The sequence below is a fragment of the Bison bison genome, unplaced genomic scaffold (assembly GCF_000754665.1).
Source record: "Bison bison bison isolate TAMUID 2011002044 unplaced genomic scaffold, Bison_UMD1.0 scf7180017864289, whole genome shotgun sequence".
NCBI lineage: Eukaryota > Metazoa > Chordata > Mammalia > Artiodactyla > Bovidae > Bison > Bison bison.
This window is the reverse complement of record NW_011494861.1, coordinates 22,333,608-22,359,544: the sequence shown is the minus strand read 5'-3', so window position 1 is coordinate 22,359,544 and position 25,937 is coordinate 22,333,608. Positions and strand designations below refer to the sequence as shown.

Sequence of the window (25,937 nt, the reverse complement as noted above, 5' to 3'; positions counted from 1 at the left end):
GAGAGGCGGGTAGGGTGGGCAGAGGGCAATTTGGAGGGCGCGGGCGCCCTGTGCGCGGAGCAAACGTGAGGCGGCCGGGGGCCGGGACGCCATGTCCATGGAGGACCCCTTCTTTGTGGTGAAAGGGTGAGTGTTGCCAAGGGCTCCACTGGAGGAGGCGGTGGCCGTGCTGCCTGCCCGCACCTCCCCGCCTCTCCTCGTTGTAGGGGGGATGGGAGGCAAGTAGAGGCTGGCGTGGGGACAGTGGGGACGGCTTAGCCTGGAGGGCCGTGATCAAGTGTCCAGAGACATCCCTTTCCCGTCCTACCTGGACTTTGAAACCCATGCCCCCAGTCAAGCCCCTGGGGAGGGGGTCCCCTTTGGCCTGTGCGCTGCCCTACAACTTATTTGGACGGGAGGAGGGGTTCAGCAGTTCTGCAGGTGGGAAGGGAGCTTAGGCGTCCCAGACCAAACTGGGGCTCTAGTGGAGCACGGGGCCCTGCTTCGAAGGGGGAAAAACAGCATCTGGGCAGGAAAAGGGAAATGGCCCTCCTGAGCTTTGTAGTTGGCGTGGACGGGGGTGAGCTCCTATTGTCCATTGAGTTCGGAGCGCTGGCCCCGCAGACGGGTGAGACCACAACATGCCCAGAGGCGTCTGAGCACGTTAGCAGGCTTGGAGGCGGGGGCGCCTGGCTCCGGAAGACGACTCAATTCAGTGGGGGAGTTTTTACTGAGTAATGGGAGGGGAGGAAAGCAGCCGTTCAAACTCAGTGATGATGTTGGAAGGAAAACAAAATGAAATCAGCCAAACTAAACTTTCCTTAGCTTTCTGTTAGCACCGGGTTTTTCCCACAGTGCTAAAGGAAATGAGCGCTTGGTTTTTAACTCCCTGATTTCATCCAGGCTGTTTGACAGGTTTCCCCCATTTCTTCCTCTGCCTTTCAGACTGGAACAGCCTTGAACTTATTTTTCCCTGTGAGCTGTCGTGACTCCATCTTTGATTGCTCAGTTGTTTGCAGATACCCAGAAACTTTAATGGCACTCTGTTATATAGGCTTTGTAGCCGTTAAACAAATTCAGGGAAGATGGATCCTGTTGTTACAGCTTGTCAGCTTTTGTTTTAAATGTCAAACAAACGTTAAAAATTTGAGAACTGCAAAGTTCCTGAGAGATCAGTGCTAATCACCCTAAAGTACGGCTTTGCTTTCAACTAGTTCCTAGCTCCCTATTTCTATTTCTGTAGGGATAAAAGCTGACCAGTTACTTGAGGGTGTATGTGATTTTTTTTTTTTTAAGGTTCTTCTAAGAAAATTTAAGTGATATTCTAGGTGAAATACTTTATTATCCATGGTACAGTAAGATACATTTATATATATATTTAACATTTCCCTAAAAAGTTTTGCCTTCACCTGACTTTAGATGGGAAAATCTGAGTTTAGATGATTAATAATACATGGATCTCTACCTGGAAAATGTTATTAGAAGAATTGATTTTTTTTTTAGGTGTTAATTTTTAAATGTGAAATCTGTGTGTTTTTCCTGTAAATGTTTTTAATTCTTAGGTTTCAAAGGTTATGTCTGGCAGTGGAGGCTGTAGATAATCAGAATTTTTTGTTTCATTTTTAAATGGAATTTGTGAAAATGCTAAATTGCTCTGCCATCTTGACTTTTTTTCCTGATAGTACCGTTTGCCAGGGCTTGCTCACTGATTAGATAGCACTGCTTTATTGAAACATTGGCCAGGAATCTTGTTTGACTTTTACATTGTTTGAGTGCATATCTTTTAAGATATCAAAACCTTTTGCTATGGAAAAGTAAAATTAGCTACATGAGTGTCTCCAGATAATGTGGTGAAATATATGGGGAGCCATGTACCTCTGTTTATTAAAAGTTTTGAAAATACACTCACTGCATGATGTGGAAAAATGAAAGAAGCCTAAATTGTGACCTTTAGCCTAGGAGCTGATAGTCTAATCTGAGAAACAAGTCACCCAATAATTAAGTAGAAATGACTGATGGAAATGATTAGTGCTGAAGTGAATCCAACAGATGATAAGTCCCCTAGTAGTTCAGAGGAAGGCATCCCATTAGGAAAGGTTACTATTGGAAAAGCTTTGGACATAGTAGCAGGTCTTGAATTGGGTTTTGAAGATGAGTATCACTTAGATGATTCAGTCCTGTGTGTCTTTTCTGGACTCATCAAGAAGAGTCTCTAATTGGTCTTCCTGCTTCCAGTCTCTTTCCTCTTGCGTCTGCCTTGGTTTTGTTGGACGAGTGTTCTCCAGAATGCAGTGTGAGCCACACATGCCATTTTACATTTCCTAGTCGACACAGGGAAAGTGAAAAACATGTAAAGTGAATTTTAGTGTCATCGATAACCTGGTATAGTCAAAATATTTCAACATGTGATAATTATAAAGATTATTAACGAAGACTCTCACCCTTTTTGTACTGTCTTCAAATCTGGTGTGTGTTTTACACTTACAGCACATCTCAATTTGGATGCTGAATTTTCATCAGAGACACTTGATCTGTTTTTAGAATTCATTAAACTTACAGTTGAAAAAGTAGATTCACATACCCAAATTGTTCCAAGTATATTTTTAAATTTTTTGGTAAGTGAATTGAGTGTCAGCTTTTAAATTTAAAGTAATTAAAATTTAAAACTTAGTCCCACAGTCACACTAGCATAGTTCGGCAGTCACATGTGGTGTCCATATTGGGCAGGACAGGTGTAGCTCTTCTAGAACCCAAGCAGGAGTTCCCTACTTAACATCATTTAGTGGCTGCCTGTTGCCTGGAGGAAAGTCTCAAGACTTCCTGGCCTTGTGATGCAGCCTTCCTTTACCCTTCTCTCACTGTGCCTGCCCAGAGCTCCAGGATCTCCAGACTCAGTACAGTGACTGTGACTATGGGACTGGGTGCTCTGATCCCATATGCATGCATTCTACCAGATGCGCGCACTCAGCTTGCAGGATTCAAAGTCAGCGTCTCCACTGCCTGCAGAAAGCGCTTCCTTGACACCTGTAACACATTATCGCACCTCTTCCTCTGGCTCTCTGTCATTATTACCGTGAGCTCTGAGGGTTGGAACTGTTTGTTTTTCCTGTGTTTCCAGCCCGCCACCTTGAATATATAGCATAAATGTTGAAGAAGTTCTCTTTGGTGGTTGTGGTTGGTAAGGAATGGTGGTTCGTGGATGAGAACACGACCAGCAAAGGCCCTCAGATGGGCATGGTGTGTTTAGAAATCAAGGAGGGCATCCCAGGCGGAGTAGGAAGTTTATTTGGAGAAGTAATAATAATAATAACTGACATTTAAAGGATGCAACACCTATGCCAGGTGTTGCAAGCTCAGTAAGCACTTTATAAGAATTACCACTTTGTAAGAAGAGTTCTGTGGTGTGGGTATTAGCCCCACTTAACAGATGAGAAACAGCTACCACAGGGGGGTTGAGTTACTTCCACAGGGTCACAAAGCTAATAGGTGGTAGACCCAGGATTCAACATTCAGCTGCCTAGTTCTCCTCATACTGTTAACACTTCACAGAACAGGTAGAATAAAATCAAGAAGAGCTCATCTTGAGGCCATTGGAAGTTTTCAAAGCAGGGAGTTCAGTTCAGTTGCTCATTTGTGTCCTACCCTTTGGGACCCCATGGACTGCAGCATGCCAGGCATCCCTGTCCATCATCAACTCCCGGAGCTTGCTCAAACTCATGTCCATCGAGTAGGTAATGCCATCCAACCATCTCATCCTCTGTCATCCCCTTCTCCTGCCTTCAGTCTTTCCCAGCATCAGGGCCTTTTCCAATGAGTCAGTTCTTTGCATCAGGTGGCCAAGGTATTGGAGTTTCAGCTTCAGCATCAGTCCTTCCAATGAATATTCAGGACTAATATCCTTTAGGATGGACTGATTTGATCTTGCTGCCTAAGGAACTCTCAAGAGTCTTCCCCAACACCACAGTTCAAAAGCATCAATTCTTTGGCACTTAGCTTTTTTGAAACTCAGTGAAACTATGAGCCATGCCGTGTAGGGCCACCCAAGACAGATGGGTCATGGTGGAGAGTTCTGACAAAATGTGGTCCACTGGAGAATGGAATGGCAAAACACTTCAGTATTCTTGCCTTGAGAATCCCATGAATAGTTATGAAAAGCAGGGAAATGACATGAAATTAGGGTCCTGAGAATATTGATTTGGTAGTAGTGTTGGGTGCATCAGTGTGAAGAAAGATTAAAAAGGAGACCAGTTAGAAAGCGATTTTAATTTAAATATTCAGTGATTGGTGTCTGAGTGTTTGAGGTTCACTTTGTGAGATTTTGATACTGTCGATGTCTTGTTCAGAGCAGAACACCAGAACATGGGGGAAAACCACCACAGTCGGGCAGCTGGGCTCTCTGGGCAGGTGGAGCTCTACTGGCCCATGTATTCACAGTGGTATTTTTGTTCCCAGAACGCTTAGCCCTACTGAGTAAACCGAGACTGGCCCTTCACTTGTAGTTTGAGTGGTTGACCCTCTTCAGGTGTGTTCTCACTGAGTAAGCTTGATTATTCCCATTGCATCAGGTGGTTCTGTACATCCCGCACCCTAGTCACTCTGACCCAACTCTCTCCCAAGTGTTCTTCTGTGTATTTTACTAATTGTTTGACATCCCCCATGCTGTGGGATGGGTATCTTACCCCCAATTCTTTTTCATTTCCTTCCCCTACCTAAAAATCCCTTCCTCCTCTTAGCCCTATTCACTCCCGACTCCACACTCTGTATCAGTCCTATGTCCACTTGGTCATCAGGTCCTCGTAGTGCATCCCCGGGATATCTCTGGAATTCTCTTCCTCTCTGGTTTTGGTTCCTCCGCCCTCATTCACGTCCTTGTCCTCTCCCACCTGGACTCTTACAAGTGTCCTCTTCAGCAAGCTTCATTGGCACTGCTGCCAGATGTGGCCTTGGAGACATGGTCAGGTCACAGCTCTATCCAGAATCCTTCATTCTAAAACACTTACCAAGTGTTCTCTTTTCGTTTACCAGGGGCGAAAGGTCCAACAGTGGGCAAATGACATTCCTGTCCTTATGAAGCTTATGTTCTAGGGACAGGTGGTAAACAAGTGAACAAATCTATGGTATATCAGGTGGTGGTAGATTCTGTAAGAAAAACAAAGCTAGGTGCAAAGGGAAAGGAAATGCGTGCTCTGGATGTTATTTTTCTTTTTATGTGACTTCCAGAGGCAGTGAGATTTGGTGAAGGAACTGAGCTGTGTAAATCAGGCTGATCTAAAGTTGGAATCTCACCTCTATCCATTATTTGATGTAACTTTTGGCATGTTAATTATCTTCTCTGAACTTGTTTCTTTAGGTACAAAATTGGCTTAACAATGCCTGCTTTATCAGTTATGAGGATTAAATGAGTTAAGGCATGTATGTTGTCTTGGCACAGTTTGGGGCATCCATCAAGTGCTCAGTAAACATTCTCTTTTAAATGTCTGTTTATGTGTCTCCTTCCAAACAGTCTGCCCTTTCTAAGACGAAAGACCATGTCTTACTGGTTTTTTGTTCTGTTTTTATTTTGGAGTAACATTTAAAGTAGCATATGCTCATTTTAGAAAACTTAGGAAATAAAAGTATTTTAAAAAAGGATTAAAGATTCATTGAAGGGACTTCCCTGGTGGTCCAGTGGCTAAGACTCTGAAGCTCCCAAGGCAGGGGGCCTGGGATCAATCCCTGGTCAGGGAACTAGATCCCACATGCTGCAACTAAGAGTTTGAACGCTGAAACTAAAGATTACGCGTGCCACGACGACGACCCGGTGCAGCCACGTGCGTAAATGTTAAAAAAAAAAAGCATTGAAATGCCATCATCCAGAAATAGTTAAAATTTTGGTGTCTCTCTTATCTGTTTCTGTTAATAGTTTTATGTAATACTACCCATCAGTTTTTGATCTCTTATCATATATCAGTCACTGTGCTGAGAACCTGCCAGGGGTTGTCGTTTTAATCCTTATGAACTAGGTACTAGTATTATTATTATTATTTTACAAATGAACAAAATTAGTTAAAAAAAACTTCCAAGTTCATAAGCTTGTAATTGGAAAGGCCAGGATTTATATAAATTGGTATTATTGTTATTATTAATCATGAAGAAATTGGGATCATACTGTCTTGAAATCATTTCATCTGTATATCTTTATATCCTTAGCATGCCTTTGGTGGGGAGGCTTTTTAATGACTGCCTTTGTATTTTGTCATATAAATGTAATATAATTTATCACCTGGGATGACATTTATGATGTTTCTAAATTTCTCATTATTACAATTATTGTAATGATAAGCCCTGCTTTTCATAGGTCTTCATTGCTGTTTCTGATTATTTCCAGAGCCTTTATTCCTCTAGCAGAATTGCTAATTCAGTGGGCGAGCACATTTTCAAAGCTTCTGATACATGTTACCAAATTGCCTTCCAGGATACACTCCTCTTTACTCTACTCGGCACTCCACCCCCCCAAAGTTTGATGGACCCATTTCCCTTGATCCCTTGCCAGTACTGAGATTCTCATTTGAAGAAACCTTGACTAATTTGCTAGGTGAAACATACCATATTTGAATCATGTTTTTTTCATCATTGTCTTCAGTAAGGTCCTACATAGTGTTTGTTGAATGAATGATCCCATTTTGAGTTTCGGGATCTGTAGTTTTTACCCCTCTTTTGTTTGCAGCTTGTAATCAAAATAAGCCATTAAGAAAGTGAGTGGTGGAATATGAGAGTATTTTGTACCAAGTGAGCCTCTCCTGTAGGGAAAAGGCATAAATATTGTGTTCCTTTAATATTTTGCTGGTTTGGAGGCTTTGTGTGCCTAAAGGAGGATAGTTTTATTTCTATGTTCTTGGCTATGGATCCTGTTGAAATAATGGTGTAAGTAAGCAGATGAGCAAAACAATATGTTTTACATTGTATTATTCTCTCTCTCTTGTCTCTGTGTAGAACCTTTTATGAGCTCCTTGAAGGCAAGCATTGTGCACTTTATTCACAATGTTGAGAAAAGTTATCCTTATTTATGAGTACTATTATCCAATAAAATGGAATATGTCAAGTCTCATTTTCTACTTTTTGAAAATCCATCAGATGTTTCAGATGTTTCTTTCTTTTTCTTTTTTTTGCCTTGCTGCATAGTTTGTGGGATTTTAGTTCCCCAACCAGGACTGGAACCCACACCCTTGGCAGTGAGAGTGTGGAGGCCTAGGCAACTCCCCAATCAGATGTTTCATTGTAAAAATCACTTTGCAGACATTTGTTACACATTTATTGAATTCCTGATACTCTGTTTGGCTCCTGGTTTGAAGAACACTGTGCAGCTGTGTAAAGCAGTTTAGGTGATAGACGATAGGGATTGCATGTAAGATTTTGGAATAGAGCTGAGATGCTGTGGAGACAGAAAAGACTCCCCGGGGAATGTTGGTCAGGGACACTTGCATGAAGCAAGTAGGGCCTTAATCTGAGCCATGAAGGAAGTGTCTGCTTTTCATTTGCAGAGGTGTAAGGACTCTTCCAGATGGGGAAGCGGTGAGCGAAAGTCCAGAGCCAGAAATGAGGAAAGGGAGGATGAGAAGAAGAGCTGCCAACTGAAACAGATTTTGTTTCAGTGAGAAATCAGGTTGGAAATTAAAGTTGGCTCCTTTGTGGGGAGGAGGAGGCATGGAATACCCAGTTGAGGAGTTTAAATTTAATCTGTTTGCTTTTGTAAATTCTTAATGAGGAGGCGGTTTTAACAGTTGTTACCATGCCACTTGCCTGTGGTCAGACAACTTCTGAGGGCTCAAACCCAGGTCTTTTCATTCACTAAGAAAATAGATTTGTCAGGAGGCTTTGATGGGGTTGAAAAGTCTTGTTACTGGAAGGCGCCTCGTGCTCTGGGTCAGAAGAACTTGAGGTCTGAAACCAAGAAGTCTGAGCCCCTGTTCTCTTATTTGTTTAATGAATGCAGACTTGTTATTGTGAAAGTTCCTTCTAGATCTAAAATCCAGTGACGCAGCTTAAGTAGAGGTTGTGCAAGGTGAGAAGTAAGAGGAAGAGTCAAAGATGATGCTTGTCTAGACTAGTTTCAAATCTTGGAGACTAGTGTCACTAAGAACTAGAATGAGGAAGTTAGAGAAGGAAGCAGTTGTTGTTGTTTTCTGCTTTATTTTGTTGTTTGAATACTTGCTTTTTTGTAGGAAGAATATGATTAGTTTGGTTTTAGGCAAATGGAATGATCCTGGAGACAGCTAAAATATAGGATTTAGTCCTGGGTGACTGGTTAGGGTTGGGACGGCAGTTGGGGAGTCATCAACCTCAAGGGAGCGTTTGAATCTACTAGTGTTGTTGAGCACCTAGAAACTGTAAACGTACTGCTGAGAAATACTGGGACCAGGTGGAAGAAGAGGAAAGAGAAAATTAGTAGAAGCTAAAATAGCACAATATCACAAAAACAAGGAAGTGAGAGTTCGAAGAAAATAGGCTGCGGTGTCAAGTACACTGAAAATGAGGGCGAGTTCAAGTCACCCGTGACCGGGACCTGCAGTGTCCCTGGGGCAGTAGTACTGTCCCGGGGAGCTGTGGAAGCGGGGCAGGTTGAGGTCAGAATTGTCTAGAACTGTAGGTAACGAAAGGCTTTTTTTTTTTTTTTCCGCCTCTAGGAGAATTATTGCAAAAGATATTATCACAGTGAAGTTGAATTTGGAAATGGCAGTAAGGGCAAGTGTCGCAGGTGTGTGTGTTTCCCCTTACAAAAGGCTTGAGTGTGCAAGTCAGGCGGTGAAAAGAGCGCCTCCTCACCTAGCCTGAGGGGTTGGTGGTGGGACAGGCCAATGGGGCCCAGGGTGGGAGAATGATGCAGAGGCTCGCACAGCCTAGGGTTTTCAGTTTCATCAGTAGAGTGGAAACCGTCTCCCTCAGCAGCCTCTCGGTGCATTGGTGAACCAGGGACCCCGGTTTCGTACATACAGGATGACATACACCATGGGTGCTGCTCCAGACACACGTGTTACAGCCTGTGTGTTTTTCCGAAGGTGGCCGTCCAATATCTATCCTGTCCCATTTGCTTTTCTTAAATTGTGAAGCTGGCTTTCTTCTATCAAGCTGGGATCTTCGTTGCTTTTCTTTGAACCCAGGCAGACCTATGTAACTGCCTTGACTGACAGAATGAGGCAGAAATGACACTGCTTGACTCCTGAGGATTAAGTCACAAAAGACACCCAGTTCAGCTTCCAGTCACATCTTTGTGACCTGGGACGCAAGTCCAGCTCTACCGCAGCCCCTCTGCTCGAGCGCTCATGCGGCGAGACTACGCAGGCGCAGAGATGCTACTGAGGAACGCCTCCTGCCCCGGCCCCCCTGCCCAGGGAGTCTTTCAGCTGAGGCCCCAGACAGTGTGCAGCAGGGACAAGCCATCCCTTCTGTGTTTGGCACAAATTCCTGACCCAAAGAATCCGTGCACGTTTATGATCCAGCAATCCCAATGCTGGGCATACACACTGAGGAAACCAGAATTGAAAGAGACACATGTACCCCAGTGTTCATCGCAGCACTGTTTATAATAGCCAGGACATGGAAGCAACCTAGATGTCCATCAGCAGATGAATGGGTAAGAAAGCTATGGTACATATACACAATGGAGTATTACTCAGCCATTAAAAAGAATACATTTGAATCAGTTCTAATGAGGTGGATGAAACTGGAGCCTATTCTACAAAGTGAAGTAAGCCAGAAAGAAAAACACCAATACAGTATACTAACGCATATATATGGAATTTAGAAAGATGGTAATAATAACCCTGTATACGAGACAGCAAAAGAGACACTGATGTATAGAACAGTCTTTTAGACTCTGTGGGAGAGGGAGAGGGTGGGATTATTTGGGAGAATGGCATTGTAACATGTATAATATTATATATGAAACAAGTCGCCAGTCCAGGTTCGATGCATGATACTAGATGCTTGGGGCTGGTGCACTGGGAGGACCCAGAGGGAGGGTATGGGGAGGGAGGAGGGAGGAGGTTTCAGGATGGGGAACACATGTATACTTGTGGTGGATTCATTTTGATATATGGCAAAACCAATACAATATTATAAAGTTAAAAAATAAAAAAATAAAAAAAAGAATCCATGTACATAAGAAATGGTCATTTGTTGCCCCTGATTTTGGGGGTCATTGTTATACAACCAGAGTAACTGAAACAGATGCCACTTCAGAGCCTATCAGCATGGTCAAAGAAGAAAGGAGAAATCAAAAGGCTGGTGGAGGCTGCACCTATGATTATCCTGCAGTTTCTTGGCCCAACTGAATGACAGGTTCAGGGAAACTGAAGCTCCCTAATGGCTGAAACACTTCTTCCTTCCATCTTACCAACAAATTTGGTGAGATCCAGCTAAGAAATGATTTTATGGACATCTGAATGTATTGCCTGAAACCCAAACAAAGGGTTGGCTGGGATGGTGAACTTTTCTCCATGGTGGAACAGACTGGGATGTTGTATTGTCGTTCAATCGCTCAGTTATGTCTGACTCTTTGTGACCCCATGGATTGCAGCACACCAGGCTTCCTTGTCTTTCATCATTTCCTGGAGCTTGCTCAAACTCATGTCCATTGAGTCAGTGATGCCATCCCACCATCTCATCCTCTGTCGTCCCCTTCTGCCTTCAGTCTTTTCCAGCATCAGGGTCTTTTCTAATGAATCAGTTTTTCACATCAGGTGGCCAAAGTATTGGAGCTTCAGCTTCATCATCAGTCCTTCCAATGAATATCCAGGATTGGTTTCCTTTAGGATTGACTGATTTGATCTCCTTGCAGTCCAAGAGACTCAAAGAGTTTTATCCAACACCACAATTGAAAAGCATCAATTCTTTGGCAGAATGTTGTGTGGTAGGGGCTTAACCAGCAGTGACTAGAGGTTAGTGCTTGCTAGCTTCAAACAAACGGGAACTTCCTGGTGGTACAGTAGTTAAGACTCCTCACTTCCAATACAGGGGACAAGGGTTCAATCCCTGGTCAGGGAACTAAGATCCTGCATGCCACGTGGCCAAAAAGAAAAGGAAAAAAAAAAAAAAAAAAACAACAACCACCCACGGAAGAACTGGGTTGGTTTCATCCTGCCAATCTCAACTCTTTTTAAGGAATGGAAGAATCCAGTTTTGAAAGCTTGGATTACTTTATTTTTGCTTGAAAGATACATTCTTCAAAGCCGTTTTTGACATTTGCTTACTGGAAAGAAGCTCTGTGTTACAAGTGGTCGCATGGGCCCTGGTATGACTCTCAGTGAAGAGCCTTCATTCTCTTGGTCATAGAAGTTGTTATCCGTGAGGATGTGATGGGGCTCATCATTTTGATGGGCCGTTTGGTGGACAGCAAGGGGAAAAGCCTCTTCCCTGGTATTTCTACGCTGTGACTCTTGTTATCCATGAAATGTATGAGTTGAGACTGACTTCGAAGCATCTGCAGCAGATGTGGGAGTTAGCCATCTCTCTCCTTCAAGGGGCTGAAAAATATCTCCTGGTAAGGAGCTAACCCTGTAATGCCTAGGGAAGCAATTAGCAAGATTTTTGTTGAAATGGTGTCAGACATGATACCCAAAGCTGTCCATGAGCAGATTATTACTTATCAAGAAGATAGTTAAGCTGAAGTGAAGTGAGTGAAGTCGCTCAGTCCTGTGCGACCCCATGGACTCTAGCCTACCAGGCTCCTCCATCCATGGGATTTTCCAGGCAGGAGTACTGGAGTGGGTTGCTGAAGATCTCCAGGGGATCTTCCTGACCCACAGATTGAACCCGGGTCTCCCGCATTGTGGGCAGACGCTTTATGGTCTGAGCCACCAGGGAAGCCTCTGTACCAAGAAGCTAAGCCGAAGAACTCCAGAAATTCAAGGTGTACATGGCCCCTCGTAGAAAGTTCTGAGTATCAGACTTTAATCATTCCCATTATGCACTGGAAGAAAAACCTGAAAATAGCTAAAGCAGACTCTACAGGAAAAAGAGGCAATATCGTGTGATTCCTACCTTTCCAGAGACCGCAGATGAAAGTGGATCACCGTTGACTAAGGAGTCGGCAGCCTCAGAGCTCCCTGCAGGGTGCAGCATGCTCACAGGGGCTCAATGTGTGGTGGGCGCTAACCATGAGCAGAGGATGGCGCACCTACATGTGTGGGAATGCACACAAGTTCATGCAGAAACAACCCCTGTACCTTTCCTGGAAAAGTAGGTGAAGAAAGCTCCACCAGCTCTTCTCTACTGAGATCCTCCCAAATACCAAACAGCTGGCCTGGTTGTATACTCCTGTGTCCTGTTCATCGGTTTACTTGGAATGACAGGTGATTCTAAACATGTAGTCCCAGGTATTTACAAATGGTTCTGAGCTGAGTGGGTTGTGTCACTAGTTAGTGTCTTGTACTTCTTACGTGTGTCTTCAAACTGTTCAGGAATCCCAAGTTCTTTTGGATATTCTGGGTATCATTAATATTTGGTTTAAAAACAGGTTTTGTCTGTGACACACATTTTCTCTCCATGCTTTCTTTTTCAGGCTAATACTAAGCTGAAATGATATTAAAAGAAGAAAAATTGGGAGGTGTTATAAACTTTGAGGGACCCTGTTATAGATGCTATTAAGATGGGATTCCTTGACATACTACAGGTTCTCTGGCTTTTCAGATCAGAACCACTGCTGACCATTCCCACCTTTGTGATCCCTTAAAACACATCTCAGAAAAGTAAAATAAGACTACTTTGACTTTCTTATGTCTGTGCTACTACTCGAAGACTAAAAATGAACGAGATTGAGAGTGATATGAGCCAGGTCACTGGCCGGGCATGTGGGGTGTTGAATGTTATCCTGGGATCGCTTAGTAGCATTTTTCTAATTCTTGCCATTTCTTTCATTTCTTTTTTAGGACATGCTCAAGTTCTTGCATGCTTTAGGACTCTTTGATTTCACTCTGTGTTGCTAGAATTGAATCCACCCACCTGCTCCTCCTTCCTCTCAAGTCTGAGTCGTCAGCGTCTTTAAAGTTGTGGTGATGAAAGTATGGCCCTTGGCTCCCAGTGTGGGGGCCACCTCAAGATCCTTTCATAGCAGAGCCCCTCAGCTTCAGATGCTTTTGCTACTCAGATGTTATTTACTTTTTTCATCATGTTAACATTTAAACTGATGGTGCAAAGGCAGTGGCAGGTTAAACCGCTCGTGTCTTTCCCTAAATCAAGGCAGCGGCACCAAAACCATTCCTCCCTCGTGGTGAAAAAGAAAAAGAATCATGTTCCCTTCAGATTGTTCTTCGTGAAACAGTAAAAGAAATATTAATTTTATCTAATCTTGATTCCCAATAACACTTTTCCTTTTCTAAAAAAAAAAATAGTTGGTCTCTCTCTCTCTCTTTTTTTTCGCTGTTGTATGCACCCTGTGGGATCTTAGTTCCCTAACTAGGAATCAAACCTGGGCCCCCGGTGGAAGTGCAGAGTCCTAACCACTGGACTGCCTAGGAAGTCCCAACTTTTCCTCACTTTTTAAAAGTTATGATTAGCCAACAATAAAACTGACTCTTTTTAGTGTATACTTCTGTGAAATTTGACAAATGCATGTAGTCAGTAACCACCACTCCACAAGTAAGTTGTAGGACAGATCCATCACCCCTAGAAGTTTCTCTCTGTCCCCCTCCCGCCATGTCCAGCACCTGGCAACTACTGATGTGTTTTCTCTCCCTATAGTTCTGCCTCCTCCGTAATGTTACAGAAATGGAAGCATACACTGTGTGGCCATCTAACTTCTTACACTTTGCATGATACGTTTTGGGATTTGTCTTTATTGTTGCATGTAGGCATGGTTTGTTCCTTTTTATTGCTGAGTACTATTCCATTGTGAAGGTGTACCAGAGCCGTCCATTCCTTGGTTGAAGGACATTTGGCTTGTTTTCAGTTTTTGGCTATTATGACTAAAACCACTGTAAGAATTTGCAGGTTGTTGTGTGAGTGTGTGTGTTTTTGTGTCGTCTTGAAGTGGCGTTGTTGGGTCATATGGTAAATGTACGTTTTGTATGTTTAATTTTAAGAAACGACTACACTGTTTTCCAAAATGGCTGTACAAGTTTGTGTTGCCGCCAGCAATCCATGAGAGTTCCAGTTACTCCACCACCTGGTCAGCACTTGGCATTGTCGGTTGGTTGTGTGAGGCCATTCCAAGTTTGTAGTGGTATCTCATTATGGATTTACTTTGCATTTTTCTAATGACTAAAGGGATTGGGCATCATTTCATGTGCTTACTTGTCACTTGTATGTTATCTCTAGTGAAGTGACTGTGCAGATCTTTTGGCCTCCCCCTTTTTTTTTTTAAAGAAATCAGCTCCGTTTTCTTTTTTAAAGATTTGTTTGTTTATTTTGGAATGTGCTGGGTCTTCATTTTTTTAATTGGGTTTGTTTAAGTTTTGAGAGTTTAATATATATATATGTATATTGTAGATACAAGTTATTTAATCAGAAATGTAACTCACAGTTGTTTTCTCCCAACCTCAGTACACACTTTAATATTCTTTGTGACAGCATGAGAGAGTGCATGGGGCACTTTTGCTGTATTGTAAGATGACTGACTCCAGCGAAGGCACTTCCGTGATGCAGTTACAAGCTGAAATAGCTCGCTTTTTCCTCCACAGAATCTCATTTTTTTCTTCAAAAAATTACTTGCAGACTGGTTATTGAGACTTGCATATGCTCACAAGGATCAAAATTATCCATTAAAAACCTTGAGATTTTCTCAAAAATGAATGAGGTGAACCTGTCACTTCTTGGAAAACAACTGACAATATTTTTACGGATGATGAAATTAGAGCCTTTTTTAAAAAAAGAATTTGGGAAGCTTGATTCAACTTGTATCATGTTACAGATTCCAAGTAGTTAAAGTTTTTGTAGTGGGATTGGTGGTGATACTATTGTATGATTTTGGATGTTGTGTAATGAAATGAGTCAGCATTTGGAAGATCTTTGATGCTTGGTAAAATACTTTGCAAATGAGCAGTACATGATGGGTGAAAGAGGCATTCACTGTAGAAAATGGAGCAGTGAGTTGCAGTGTATGAGGTGTTCACAGGGTCTTTGGTGCAATTTCAGCTTCATATTGCCGCTAAGCTTTAAGAAACTGCCACTTGTCGAGTTTTCTTAGAGCGACAAAAAAGAATATCCACAATTATCTGAAAAGACTGTTAAAGTACTCCTCGCTTTTCCAACTATATATGTGTATGAGGCTGGATTTCTGTCATATGCTTCAACCAAAACGTATGTAAACAGTCAGTGTAAAAGCAGTTGTAAGAATATACCTGTCCTGCTGTTAAACCAGATATTTGCAAAATGTGCAAAATGTGAATCAAAGATTTGCAAAAATGTGAATCAGTGCCAGTCTTCTCACTAAATATTTTTGTTTTAGAAATTTTTTGTAAAACATTAACATACAGTAATTTCATTGTAATGTTTTATTAATTGGTAAGTATTTAAAAATATGTTTGAATTTCTAGTATGGTAAGTGACAACAGATAAAGAGCCCACATCAAAATAAGTTATTTGGGGGTCTTCAGTAATTTTGAAAAGTGCAGAAGAGCCCTGAGACTGAAAAAGTTTATGGATTAGTGCTTAAGAGTTTAATTCCAGTATCCTAGTTGTCTGGTGGTGGTAGAGAATGTGGTATGCTCCAGCCTGAGACTTCTAGTTTTCAAAAAGCAGATTCATTTCGATATTTGGCAAAACTAATACAATACTGTAAAGTTTAAAAATAAAATTAAAAAAAAATAAAGTGATTAACTTAAATCATTAAAAAAAAAAAACAAAAAGCAATTCAGAATTCAGATTTCCTTTACAGAACTGGTAATTTTTATGTCCTTTAGAATGAGATATATCGTCTTAGATAACTTTTTAACTCTGCCTTCTATTATCAGAGAAGGTATTCAACACAATTCAACACAAACTTCCCTTCACCAAGTACTTCATATTATGGGAAAATGTATGCCCTTTTCTTTACCAGATCAGCCAGAAACCTCAATAAAGAGTAAAAATAGTAGATTTGCATCTCAGTTACTTAGTCCTTCCTCTTTCTGTCTCAGATAGAGTTTCTCTTTAGCACTGAAAGCATAGGGCTGATGTGAGAGGAGCAATGAGGGGACTTGCTGAACCCATGAAAAGTACTTGCTGAACATAGTAGACTGTTCCTGGTAGATTGATTGTGGGCCACAGAGCTCAGTGATTTATTCAGCTGGATCCAGTGTCTATAATTCTGTACTTAACATTCAGCTTTTTAGCTCTCATCAGTATTCACAGTCCAAGATATTATAAGGTACCTTTTTTCATTTTGTTAGTGCTGTCTCCTCTGACACCTGAAATGTCAGAGGGAATAGGATGCGTGCAGCTCCCTGTTTTAAAGCCATAGGCAACAAGCACACTGATTGAACACCCAGAAGAGTCGGTTAAGAAATCATGGAAGGATCATAACAGATATCTTAGTTTAGGAGCATGAAGGTTATAATCTTTGTACACAAGAGACCATGATTATAAAATGACTCCTTTTTGGCTTTTATACATGGTAGTGTTAGATTATAACATTTAATGGTAGATATTGGCCCAATGGTGGGGAGAAAGGTTTTTAAGACCTTGTGGCTGTTATCTATAATCTAAAAGAAAATAGACCGTAGTACTTAATGGCCTAGTCTCACCCCCTGAACTTGAAGCACACTAATCTTCTGTGCAGAGTAGAAAGTACAATAGAGATATATAAAGTTAATACTGTTGGGGAATCTTCTAATGAGATTTTGAATTTTAAAATGTCTCAGGTTGAAATACTTACCTTCTAAAAGATGAGCTGTGTAACAGTAACTCTTCTATCTACCCTTTTTTACCCCCCTTTCCCAGCAGTCTTCCTAAGGAAAAGAAAGTTGTTTTAGAATCTTCATCTGAATATAAATTACTTTGCACCAACTAGCAGCATGTGTGAATGTTAATGGTCCTTTAGTTAATTTGTATTATAGCTTCTTAGATTACTTTTAAGTATGGTCTGTTAGAAAAATTAAATTTTGTCCTTTACAAAATTTAAAGGACACCCTGGTGGCTCAGATGGTAAGGAACCCATCTGCCAATGCAGGAGACACAGGAGACGCGGGTTTGATCCCTGAGTTGGGAAGATCCCCTGGAGAAAGAAATGGCAACCCACTCCAGTATTTTTGCCTGGAAAATCCCACCGACAGAGCAACCTGGGGTTGCAAAGGATGAAACGACTGAGCGGCTAGCAGTTTCACTTTACGAACAAACTTGATGTTATAGCTGCTTAAGTTGTGGCTGTTTTATTTTGAAATCAACTGAAAACATAATACTCAGACTATTATTTTAAAATTTTGAATTTTGATATTTGTCCATGAAGAGCCTTCTGTAATAACGGAGAAACACTTTGGGGAATGGTGGTTCATTGCTGAGGGTGGGGTCTGATTGTAATGGTTAACATAAGTCTTGTGTTAACTTGTTCATAGTAAGCGTTGTCTCATTTCTCTCCTTTCCCTTCACCTGGTTACAGAGAGGTTCAGAAAGCAGTCAACACTGCACAGGGATTGTTTCAGAGATGGACAGAGCTCCTCCAGGACCCGTCCACAGCCACGAGGGAAGAAATCGACTGGACCACCAACGAGCTGAGGAACAACCTCCGGAGCATAGAGTGGGACCTAGAGGACCTCGACGAAACCATCAATATCCTTTTCTGAGGCATCTGTGCCATGTGAGGCAGACAGGCAAATGGACAGGTTTTCATTCAGATGTCTCAAATACATAGATTAGATATTTCCTTTTATCATTGATTGATGTTGCTCTTATTTGTACCATGGCACACTTAAAATCATTGCCCAGGAGGCTAAGGTAGAGTAATCAAATTCTGCTTCAGTGCATGACAGATTCTGCAACATAGAGGCCGCGTAGCGCAGTGGCTTTGAGCTTGGACCCTGTAGTCAGACTGGGTGTTCAAGTCCTGCCTCTGCCAGTTGCTAACTGTGACTCTGGGCACTTTGCTTTTCAGTAGAACCTTAGGTAACAGTTGTACCTAGCTCATACGATTGTTGAAAGTTTATCAGGTAAAGAGCTTAGGATAGTGCCTGACCCAGTGAACTTTCTTTTTTGTTGTTGTTGAGTCATTCAGCCTGTGGGATCTTAGTTCCCCAACTAGGGATCAGACTGTGCCCCCTGCATGCCTGCTTTGGAAGCTCAAAGTCCTAACTACTGGACTTGCGTGAAGTCCCCACAGAGAGCTTCTGTGAGTGTTAGCTGTCATTATTTTGAGGAGGTGTATACAGACCAATATCGTACATTGTAATTAGAGATCAAAAGAAAATCTTTCCCCAGACTTTCCTGTTCAGTGCCAGTGAGCGTTAGAGAAGCATCTTGTCCCATGAAACTGCACTTATTAAAGCAGATCTATGTGCCAAGTCATGCTATTGATGTTAAGTAAGTTCGCTGATATGATGGATGAACCAGGGAACTGTAAAAGTTGGATTACATGGCCGTTTTTTCAACTGGAAATATTCAGTCATAACTTTAGATTGAAGATATGCCATTTGCATGTTCTGAGGCCTGTTTTGTTTTTTGAGTGTAACAAAACATAAAGGAAACCAGATTTTGTCTGGATCAGTCTATAGTCAGCACACAGGTTCATATAGAGTTGACTTGTGGAGTGGATAATTTCTTTTCATCAAAATGACCCTGGGGTACCTTTTAAATTATTAAAAGACAGATATGTTCTCTAAAACTAGTGGAAGAGAAATATGTGAAGGGGTGGGAGCAAAAGCACCCTTACAGGGAGATATGTCCTACCTCGAGATAGGAGGGAAGAGAAAAAGATTGGGGGAGATAGAGAAATTGTGAGATAAAGAGAACAAAAGTTTTAATAGATATCGTCATTCAGCAAATAGTCACTGAGTGTGCTATGTGCTGGACATCTTGCTAGTTCCTGAGATTGGATTGATAAGCAAAAGTGTACCAACCCTTGTAGAACTTATGGTGGGGGTAGAAGGGGGCTTGGAGGAGGAAGAACAGACATTAGTCAAATATTATTACAAACGCATCCTTGCGGACGATAAGAGATGAGTATAGAGAGCCATGGAGTGACCCAGGGTCGGGGTGAAAAGAGCAGGGAAGCCTCGGAGAAGAAGCCTCGATTTCTAGATTAAGAAGCAGAGTTAGCATCTTGACAGAAGTGGGATGGTTGGGAATGGCAAATGAAAACGGCTTGCAATCGCTGTCCTGGGAAAGATGATCTGGAGTCAAAACAGTGGTAGGCACGTGGAAGAGCCTAGCTCAGCTGTGGCCGGACACCTGTGGGTTTGTAGTGAACCCAGGCAGGTCACCTCTGCCTTGGGGCACAAGGAACCCTGTCTAGCTGTGGGCAGAGAAAGTTTGAGGATGATCAGTGTAAGTTGACTGTGTGTTCAGAAATTGGGCCAGATTTTATTGCTTGCTTGTGAGAGATCTGTGGTTTAACACTGATGTTGGCTGTTAGGTTTTGGCTGATGAAATTGCTTTACCTTGACTTTTTGACCCACGCATAGTTGAAGCAAATCCTAGGAAATTCAACCTTGATGCAACCGAATTGAGTATAAGAAAAGCCTTCATCACAAGTACTCGGCAGGTTGTCAGGGTAAGGAGTGAAATCTTATTGTGTTACTTGTGCAAGAAAAAGCCAGACTGCTCCAAACTCTTTCCCTTAATGTAAACTACTAGGTCAGCTATAAAACTCCTCCTTAAGTGAGTTAAATGACAGTTTCCACATATAATTTCTCTGATAGAAAAAAATCTATTGTTAATATCATCAGGCTTATTTCTCAGAGCAAAAATGAGGGGGTAGACTGCTGGCTTTGGGAAGGTTATTGTGTCCTTCCTGTCCATCTGTCTCACTCTTCCAGACCAGTTGTCTTTTTTCCTCTTTATTTCTTAGTATGCTGTGTTCCTAGACAAAAAGAAGGACTATGGTAGAAACCATTTGGTTTCCTGATTGATTGGTAATCACTTTGCATTGTGAAGAGTGCTCTTACTGGGTTTGGATGGCGGCCTCTTCTACCATCTGAATTGCTTCTGGAACTCTTGCAACCCAGTTACTGACATTTCCATATACAACTGCTTGACAGCCTTTCGGGAGTTATCCAGAGCAAGCAAGCAATCATCAGCCTATAAGAAATCAATCCAAGGGAAAAAAATCTTTAGTCTCAGATTATTTTGATATTAACCTATTGTTAAAAAGACCTAAGAGAAAATAGCATGTAAGTGAAATATCATTAGGATATGTTTGTATTTTGAAACTATATGGCTAAGCCAGTTGATTAGCATAACTAGATGTAAGAGAACCAGCTGTCTTTAACATATGTACTAGAAAGCAGCTTCCTTGAATAAAAAGACTTGGGATCATACCAGTGCTAACATATGGCTTTTTAAGAGTCATCTTAGGCAGGAACCTTGCTATGTGTTTGCCAAAGACTCCGTGTCATGTGATTTCCTTTTGAAATTATTTCAAATGGTAGGTTATCACTGAGCTTTAAACGATTCTTATTCCTTGTTTTACTCATTAGTTGCCTTTCTGTATCCATATACCTAAAAATTGTTTAGAAATAAACCCATCTTTATGGGGTGGTAACCTATTTAGATCTAGGGGCCCCATCTATGGATTTCTCTGGTGGCTCAGTTATAAAGAATCTGCCTACCAACACAGGAGACTCAGGAAATGTGGATTTGATCCCTGGGTTGAGAAGATCCTCTGGAGGAGGAAACGACAACCTGCTCATGTATTCTTGCCTGGAAAATCCCATGGACAGAGCAACCTGGGGGCTACAGTCCACGTGGGGTGGCAGAGACACTACTGAGTGACTGAGCACTCAAGCATGTATTGAGCATGTACACCCCATCTATACAGTGAACATTTGGGTTAGACATTCCTAGTCTCTAGCCAGTTCAGAGGATATTCTGATAAGGAAGCCCTGTTGTTAGGTGGTATATTGTTGGGTAGCGCAAACAATTTCCCAGTTACTTACTTTATAAATATAGTGTGTGCTTTTTAAATTTTTTGTGATAGGTTTTTCTGAAGATGACTTCTGTAGATGTTGATATTTAAATGATGCCTTGCAGTGATGCATATATTCTTGACTTTAATCATTATATTTATTCTTTCTGCAAGGTAGTACTTAGAAGTTCTGCACATTGAAATTCAGAGGTCAATACAGTAAACGTTAAGTGAGTTGGTATAATTGAAAGTGTAATCCAAAGTTCATTTTCTAGTATTTGAAAAGCTTTTTAAAGTATGTTCTTTGCAATAAGTATTCTAAATCATCTATACTTCACAATGTTGCAGAGTCCTTTTAGAGTTGAAAGCTAAAGTAGACTCAAAACGGTGTGATCCAACTGAATGTGTTAGAGTTTTTGGTCCTCCTTCTAATTTGGAAGCTGTTATTATTTGCCAGTGGTGGGTTAATAGTACCTAACTGATTTTTTGCTTCTCTGATTTTAATAAATTCTAGTTGAGGTTTTGTGGAAAAAAAGAAGTGATAATTGACAGTAACTTGGTTTTTTTTTTTAAAGCATTGTGTTGATTCAGTATTGTTATATTCAACTAGACAATATTTGTATCCAGAGCTCTCTGAGTTCCACTTCAAGGACACTGATAGCATGGGTTCAGAGAGTTAGCATTTTGGGTAAATGAAACACAAGACCAGGCTCAGATTAGGACTTTGTACACCACAAGTTTATGCAAGCTCCTTGGTTACCAGTATCAGTTAGATGTCATTCAGTTGCTTGAAGGAATGCATTTTGATGCATTTGTGCCAATTGTGCTTTCTCCTTCTTTGGGCAGGCAGTGATACGTTACACATTTTTTGTAGCTGTTCTGTCTGAAGAACTAAACCTCTATCTCGGTTTCTTCTCAATTAATGTCCACTATTTTTGCTTTTAAATAAGTCATTTTTATTTAAAGAGTCTTGTGTATGTTTTTCCAAGTGTCTTTTTAGTTTGTGCAGTTTTTATTAAGTCTTACCAGCAGTTTTTTATTAAAGAAAACAAAGTGAAGTGAATTCGCTCAGTCGTGTCCAACTCTTTACGACTCTATGGACTGTTTCCCCTCATGCTCCTCCATCCATGGGGATTCTCCAGGCAAGAATACTGGAGTGGGTTGCCATTTCCTTCTCCAGGGGATCTTCCCAACCCAGGGATCGAACCCAGGTCTCCCACATTGCAGGCAGGCTCTTTACCCTCTGAGCCACCAGGGAAGCCCAAAGAAAGCAAACATTTGTGGAGTTGCCTATATATCAGAGATTTCACATGTGATATATTTGTGTTATGGAGATCTATTGCAGAAGTGACATTGGGTTAATTTAATAGTGAAAGGTTTTTGTAGTCAATGGCAAAATAGTGAATAAGAAGTGAGAGGACATGAGTTCTAGGCTCCCCTGAGACCTCAGTAAATTTTCAGCATGGCAAGTCATGTAGCCTCTCTCGATCTCAGTTTTCTTTAACAAGTAAATGATCCTCACTAACTGCAACTTTCTGAACTTTCAAAGGCAATCAAAACTATAGCACCCTCTCCCCAAAATCCATCTCTTCAAATCTAAGAATTGTTTATAGTCAGTTATAAGTCATGATAGAAATGGCTTTGGTTAATCAAAAAGAGTGAGGCATACTGTGTCACTACAAATGACGCTGGGATGTGAGTCCTCTGCGCGGGAAGCACTGGGATTTCCAGCGTGTTATTCACTCAGCTTGGAAGATGGCGCAAAATGAGAACAGCATACACAGGAAGTTGTTTCATTTATTTGTTGTTTTTTTTGACAAGTGACCCATATTTTATCAGTACTAACTGCTTATTGACAGCTTATTCTAAAAGAAGATGAGTTTTAATTATGTTTTTGGCATGACAGGTGTTACAAAATACTCAAAACTGTTTAGCAATGTAACTTAAAATCCCAGATCCTAATAAGAAGGTGATCTGTGGCATGGTATCTGGCAGTTTTTACCCTGCATAAAGAAAGGACCATCTTGAAAGTGAAAGCCACAGCTCTTTGCCTTTTGCAATGCCAAACACAGGATGCGCACCACACAGCTCTTGAGGTTACTGACTGTCGGAGCTAACACACACTCACACATACACACATATTTTATTAAACGGAAAACTTAAAAATGGAAACTTTTAAATGTGTGTTTCATTAAAGTAATGCATGCCCATTTTAAGGGCTTCCCAGGTGTTGCTAGTGATAAAAAACCTGCCTGCTAATGCAGGAGACATGGGTTTGATCCATGGATTGGGAAGAGCCCCTGGAGGAGGGCATGGCAAACCACTCCAGTATTCCTGCCTGGAAAATCCTATGAACAGAGAAGCCTGGCGGGCTACAGTCCATGGGGTCACCAAGAGTCAGACCCAACTGAAGCGACTGAGCACATGCACACACGTGCTTTTAAAGAGAATTAGAAAAATTTTACAAAAACAAAAAATAGAAAAAGAAACCTAAACTCAAAATACAACACAAAAACAGAACTTTGTTTTATTTGTCCATATTTGTGATTATACTGTTATGTAATCATAAGCGTTTTTAAGTTTTAAAATTAAAAATAATCTGTACTTTAAAAAAAATGCAAATAATTTTGATGAATAAGAAAGGTGAAAATGTGCCTCCATTCTATAATTCCACTCTATAAAAATAATCAGTTTTATCTATTTTTTCTAGGCATTTCTATAAAACAAAATTGAAATATATTTTTAAAAGAAATGATATATTAGTTTGTAATTTTATATGTAAAAATATTGTGGACATAGTTTTATATCAATACAGATACATGCTGTCTAATAGAAATACTAAAGTACAAGCTATCTTTAATTTTCTAGTAGTCATATTTAAAAAATAAAAAGAAACTGGTAAGGAGAAGGGGGCGACAGAGGATGAGATGGTTGGATGGCATCACGAGCTCAATGGACATGCTGCTGCTGCTGCTAAGTCACTTCAGTCATGTCCAACTCTGTGCGACCCCATAGACGGCAGCCCACCAGGCTCCTCTGTCCCTGGGATTCTCCAGGCAAGAACACTGGAGTAGATTGCCATTTCCTTCTCCAATGCATGAAAGTGAAAAGTGAAAGTGAAGTCGCTCAGTCGTGTCCGACTCTTCGAGACCTCATGGATTGCAGCCTACCAGGCTCCTCTATCCATGGGGTTTTCCAGGCAAGTGTACTGGAGTGGGATGCCATTGCCTTCTCCGTCAATAGACATAAGTTTGAGCAAAACTCCAGGAGATAGTGAAGGACAGGAAAGCCTGGTGTGCTTCAGTCTATGAGATCACAAAGAATCAGACACAACTTACCTAATGAACAACAACAAACTTAATATATTTTATTTAAATTAGTATACCCAGAAGACTGTTACTTAAACATGTAATCAATATTAAAAAAATTGAGATTTCTATAAAGTTTTAAAAAATTTTTTACTTAAACTTACAAATTTGGCATATATTTTATATTTAAGCATATCTCAATTCAGAACTGAGCTTTTCATTGGAGATACTTCATCTGTATTTAGAGTTTATAAAACTTACAGTTGAAAAGGTTGATTTACTGGAAAATAGCCAGATTTTCCAGACATATGTGAAAGTTTTCCCAGTAACTAAATTTAAATCTAAATTAATTAAAATTAAGTCAAAAGTTTAATTCCTCCGTTGTACTAACTCCATTTGACGTGCTCAGTGCATAACCGTAGTTGGCTGACAGCTATTGGACAGAGTAGATTTAGAGTATTCTTTTTCATAGTTGCATACTTTATTAATCCCCCACAATGACCCTATAAAATAGCATCTTATATGGAAGAAATAAACACTTTGAAAAATTGAGTAATTTGTCCAACCTTGCATATTTATTAAAAAGCATAACTAAGCTTGAACCCAGGTCTTTGACATGAGAGGCTATGCTCTCTTCTCTAACCTGTTTCTGTTATGATTTGTTTGATCATTGACCCTGTTGGTACGTATTTATGTGGTTAATTTTTGGCAATTACAAACCATACTTCAGGAACTATCTTTGTGAGTGTATCTTGGATATTTAAGTACTAAAAAGTTCAATGAAAATGCCCATTTTAAACACAGATAAATATTTTCAAAGTATCAAGACCTTATCAATGATATTTCTTAATAGCAGAGTGCATATTTTATATTTCCTAATACCTTTGGCAACACTAAGTAGTGTTCATATTTTTCATCTTTCCCACTCTAACCAGGAAAAATATTTCTTAGCTTGTACTTCTTTGATTATTAATGCATTAGTGCATCTTTTCATGTTTGATCATTTGTATTTTTCTGTGAATTGTTCACTGAACTCTCTTCCTAATTGTAATATCTGATACAGATATATCTGATACTATTCTCATGCTTGGATATGATGCTTATTTATTCTTTCACATTATAAATAAAACTGCAGTATACATCTTTGTATATCTGTTTTGGTATATATTTTATATTATTTCCTTAAAGTAAATCCTATTAGAATTACTAATTAATTAATTCTAATTAATATTAGAATTAGTAAAGTAATGCTCAAAATTCTCCAAGCCAGGCTTCAGCAATATGTGAACCGTGAACTTCCTGATGTTCAAGCTGGTTTTAGAAAAGGCAGAGGAACCAGAGATAAATTGCCAACATCTGCTGGATCATGGAAAAAGCAAGAGAGTTCCAGAAAAACATCTATTTCTGCTATATTGACTATGCCAAAGCCTTTGACTGTGTGGATCACAATAAACTGTGGAAAATTCTGAAAGAGGTGGGAATACCAGACCACCTGATCTGCCTCTTGAGAAATTTGTATGCAGGTCAGGAAACAACAGTTAGAACTGGACATGGAACAACAAGACTGATTCCAAATAGGAAAAGGAGTACGTCAAGGCTGTATATTGTCACCCTGCTTATTTAACTTCTGTGCAGAGTACATC

At 40.7% G+C, this 25,937-nt stretch overlaps 1 protein-coding gene across 1 annotated transcript in view; it reads left to right on the top strand.

Annotated features, from left to right (window-relative positions):
• The first annotated feature begins 6 nt into the window (after nucleotides 1-6).
• Nucleotides 7-25,937, top strand: part of STX6 (syntaxin 6) — a 48,782-nt gene continuing 22,851 nt past the window's right edge. The window contains exons 1-3 of the mRNA XM_010850175.1: nucleotides 7-126; nucleotides 17,528-17,697; nucleotides 19,539-19,633. Coding sequence (XP_010848477.1) covers nucleotides 92-126; nucleotides 17,528-17,697; nucleotides 19,539-19,633 — 300 coding nt within the window. The 5' untranslated portion in view covers nucleotides 7-91. The remainder of the gene's footprint in view (nucleotides 127-17,527; nucleotides 17,698-19,538; nucleotides 19,634-25,937) is intronic.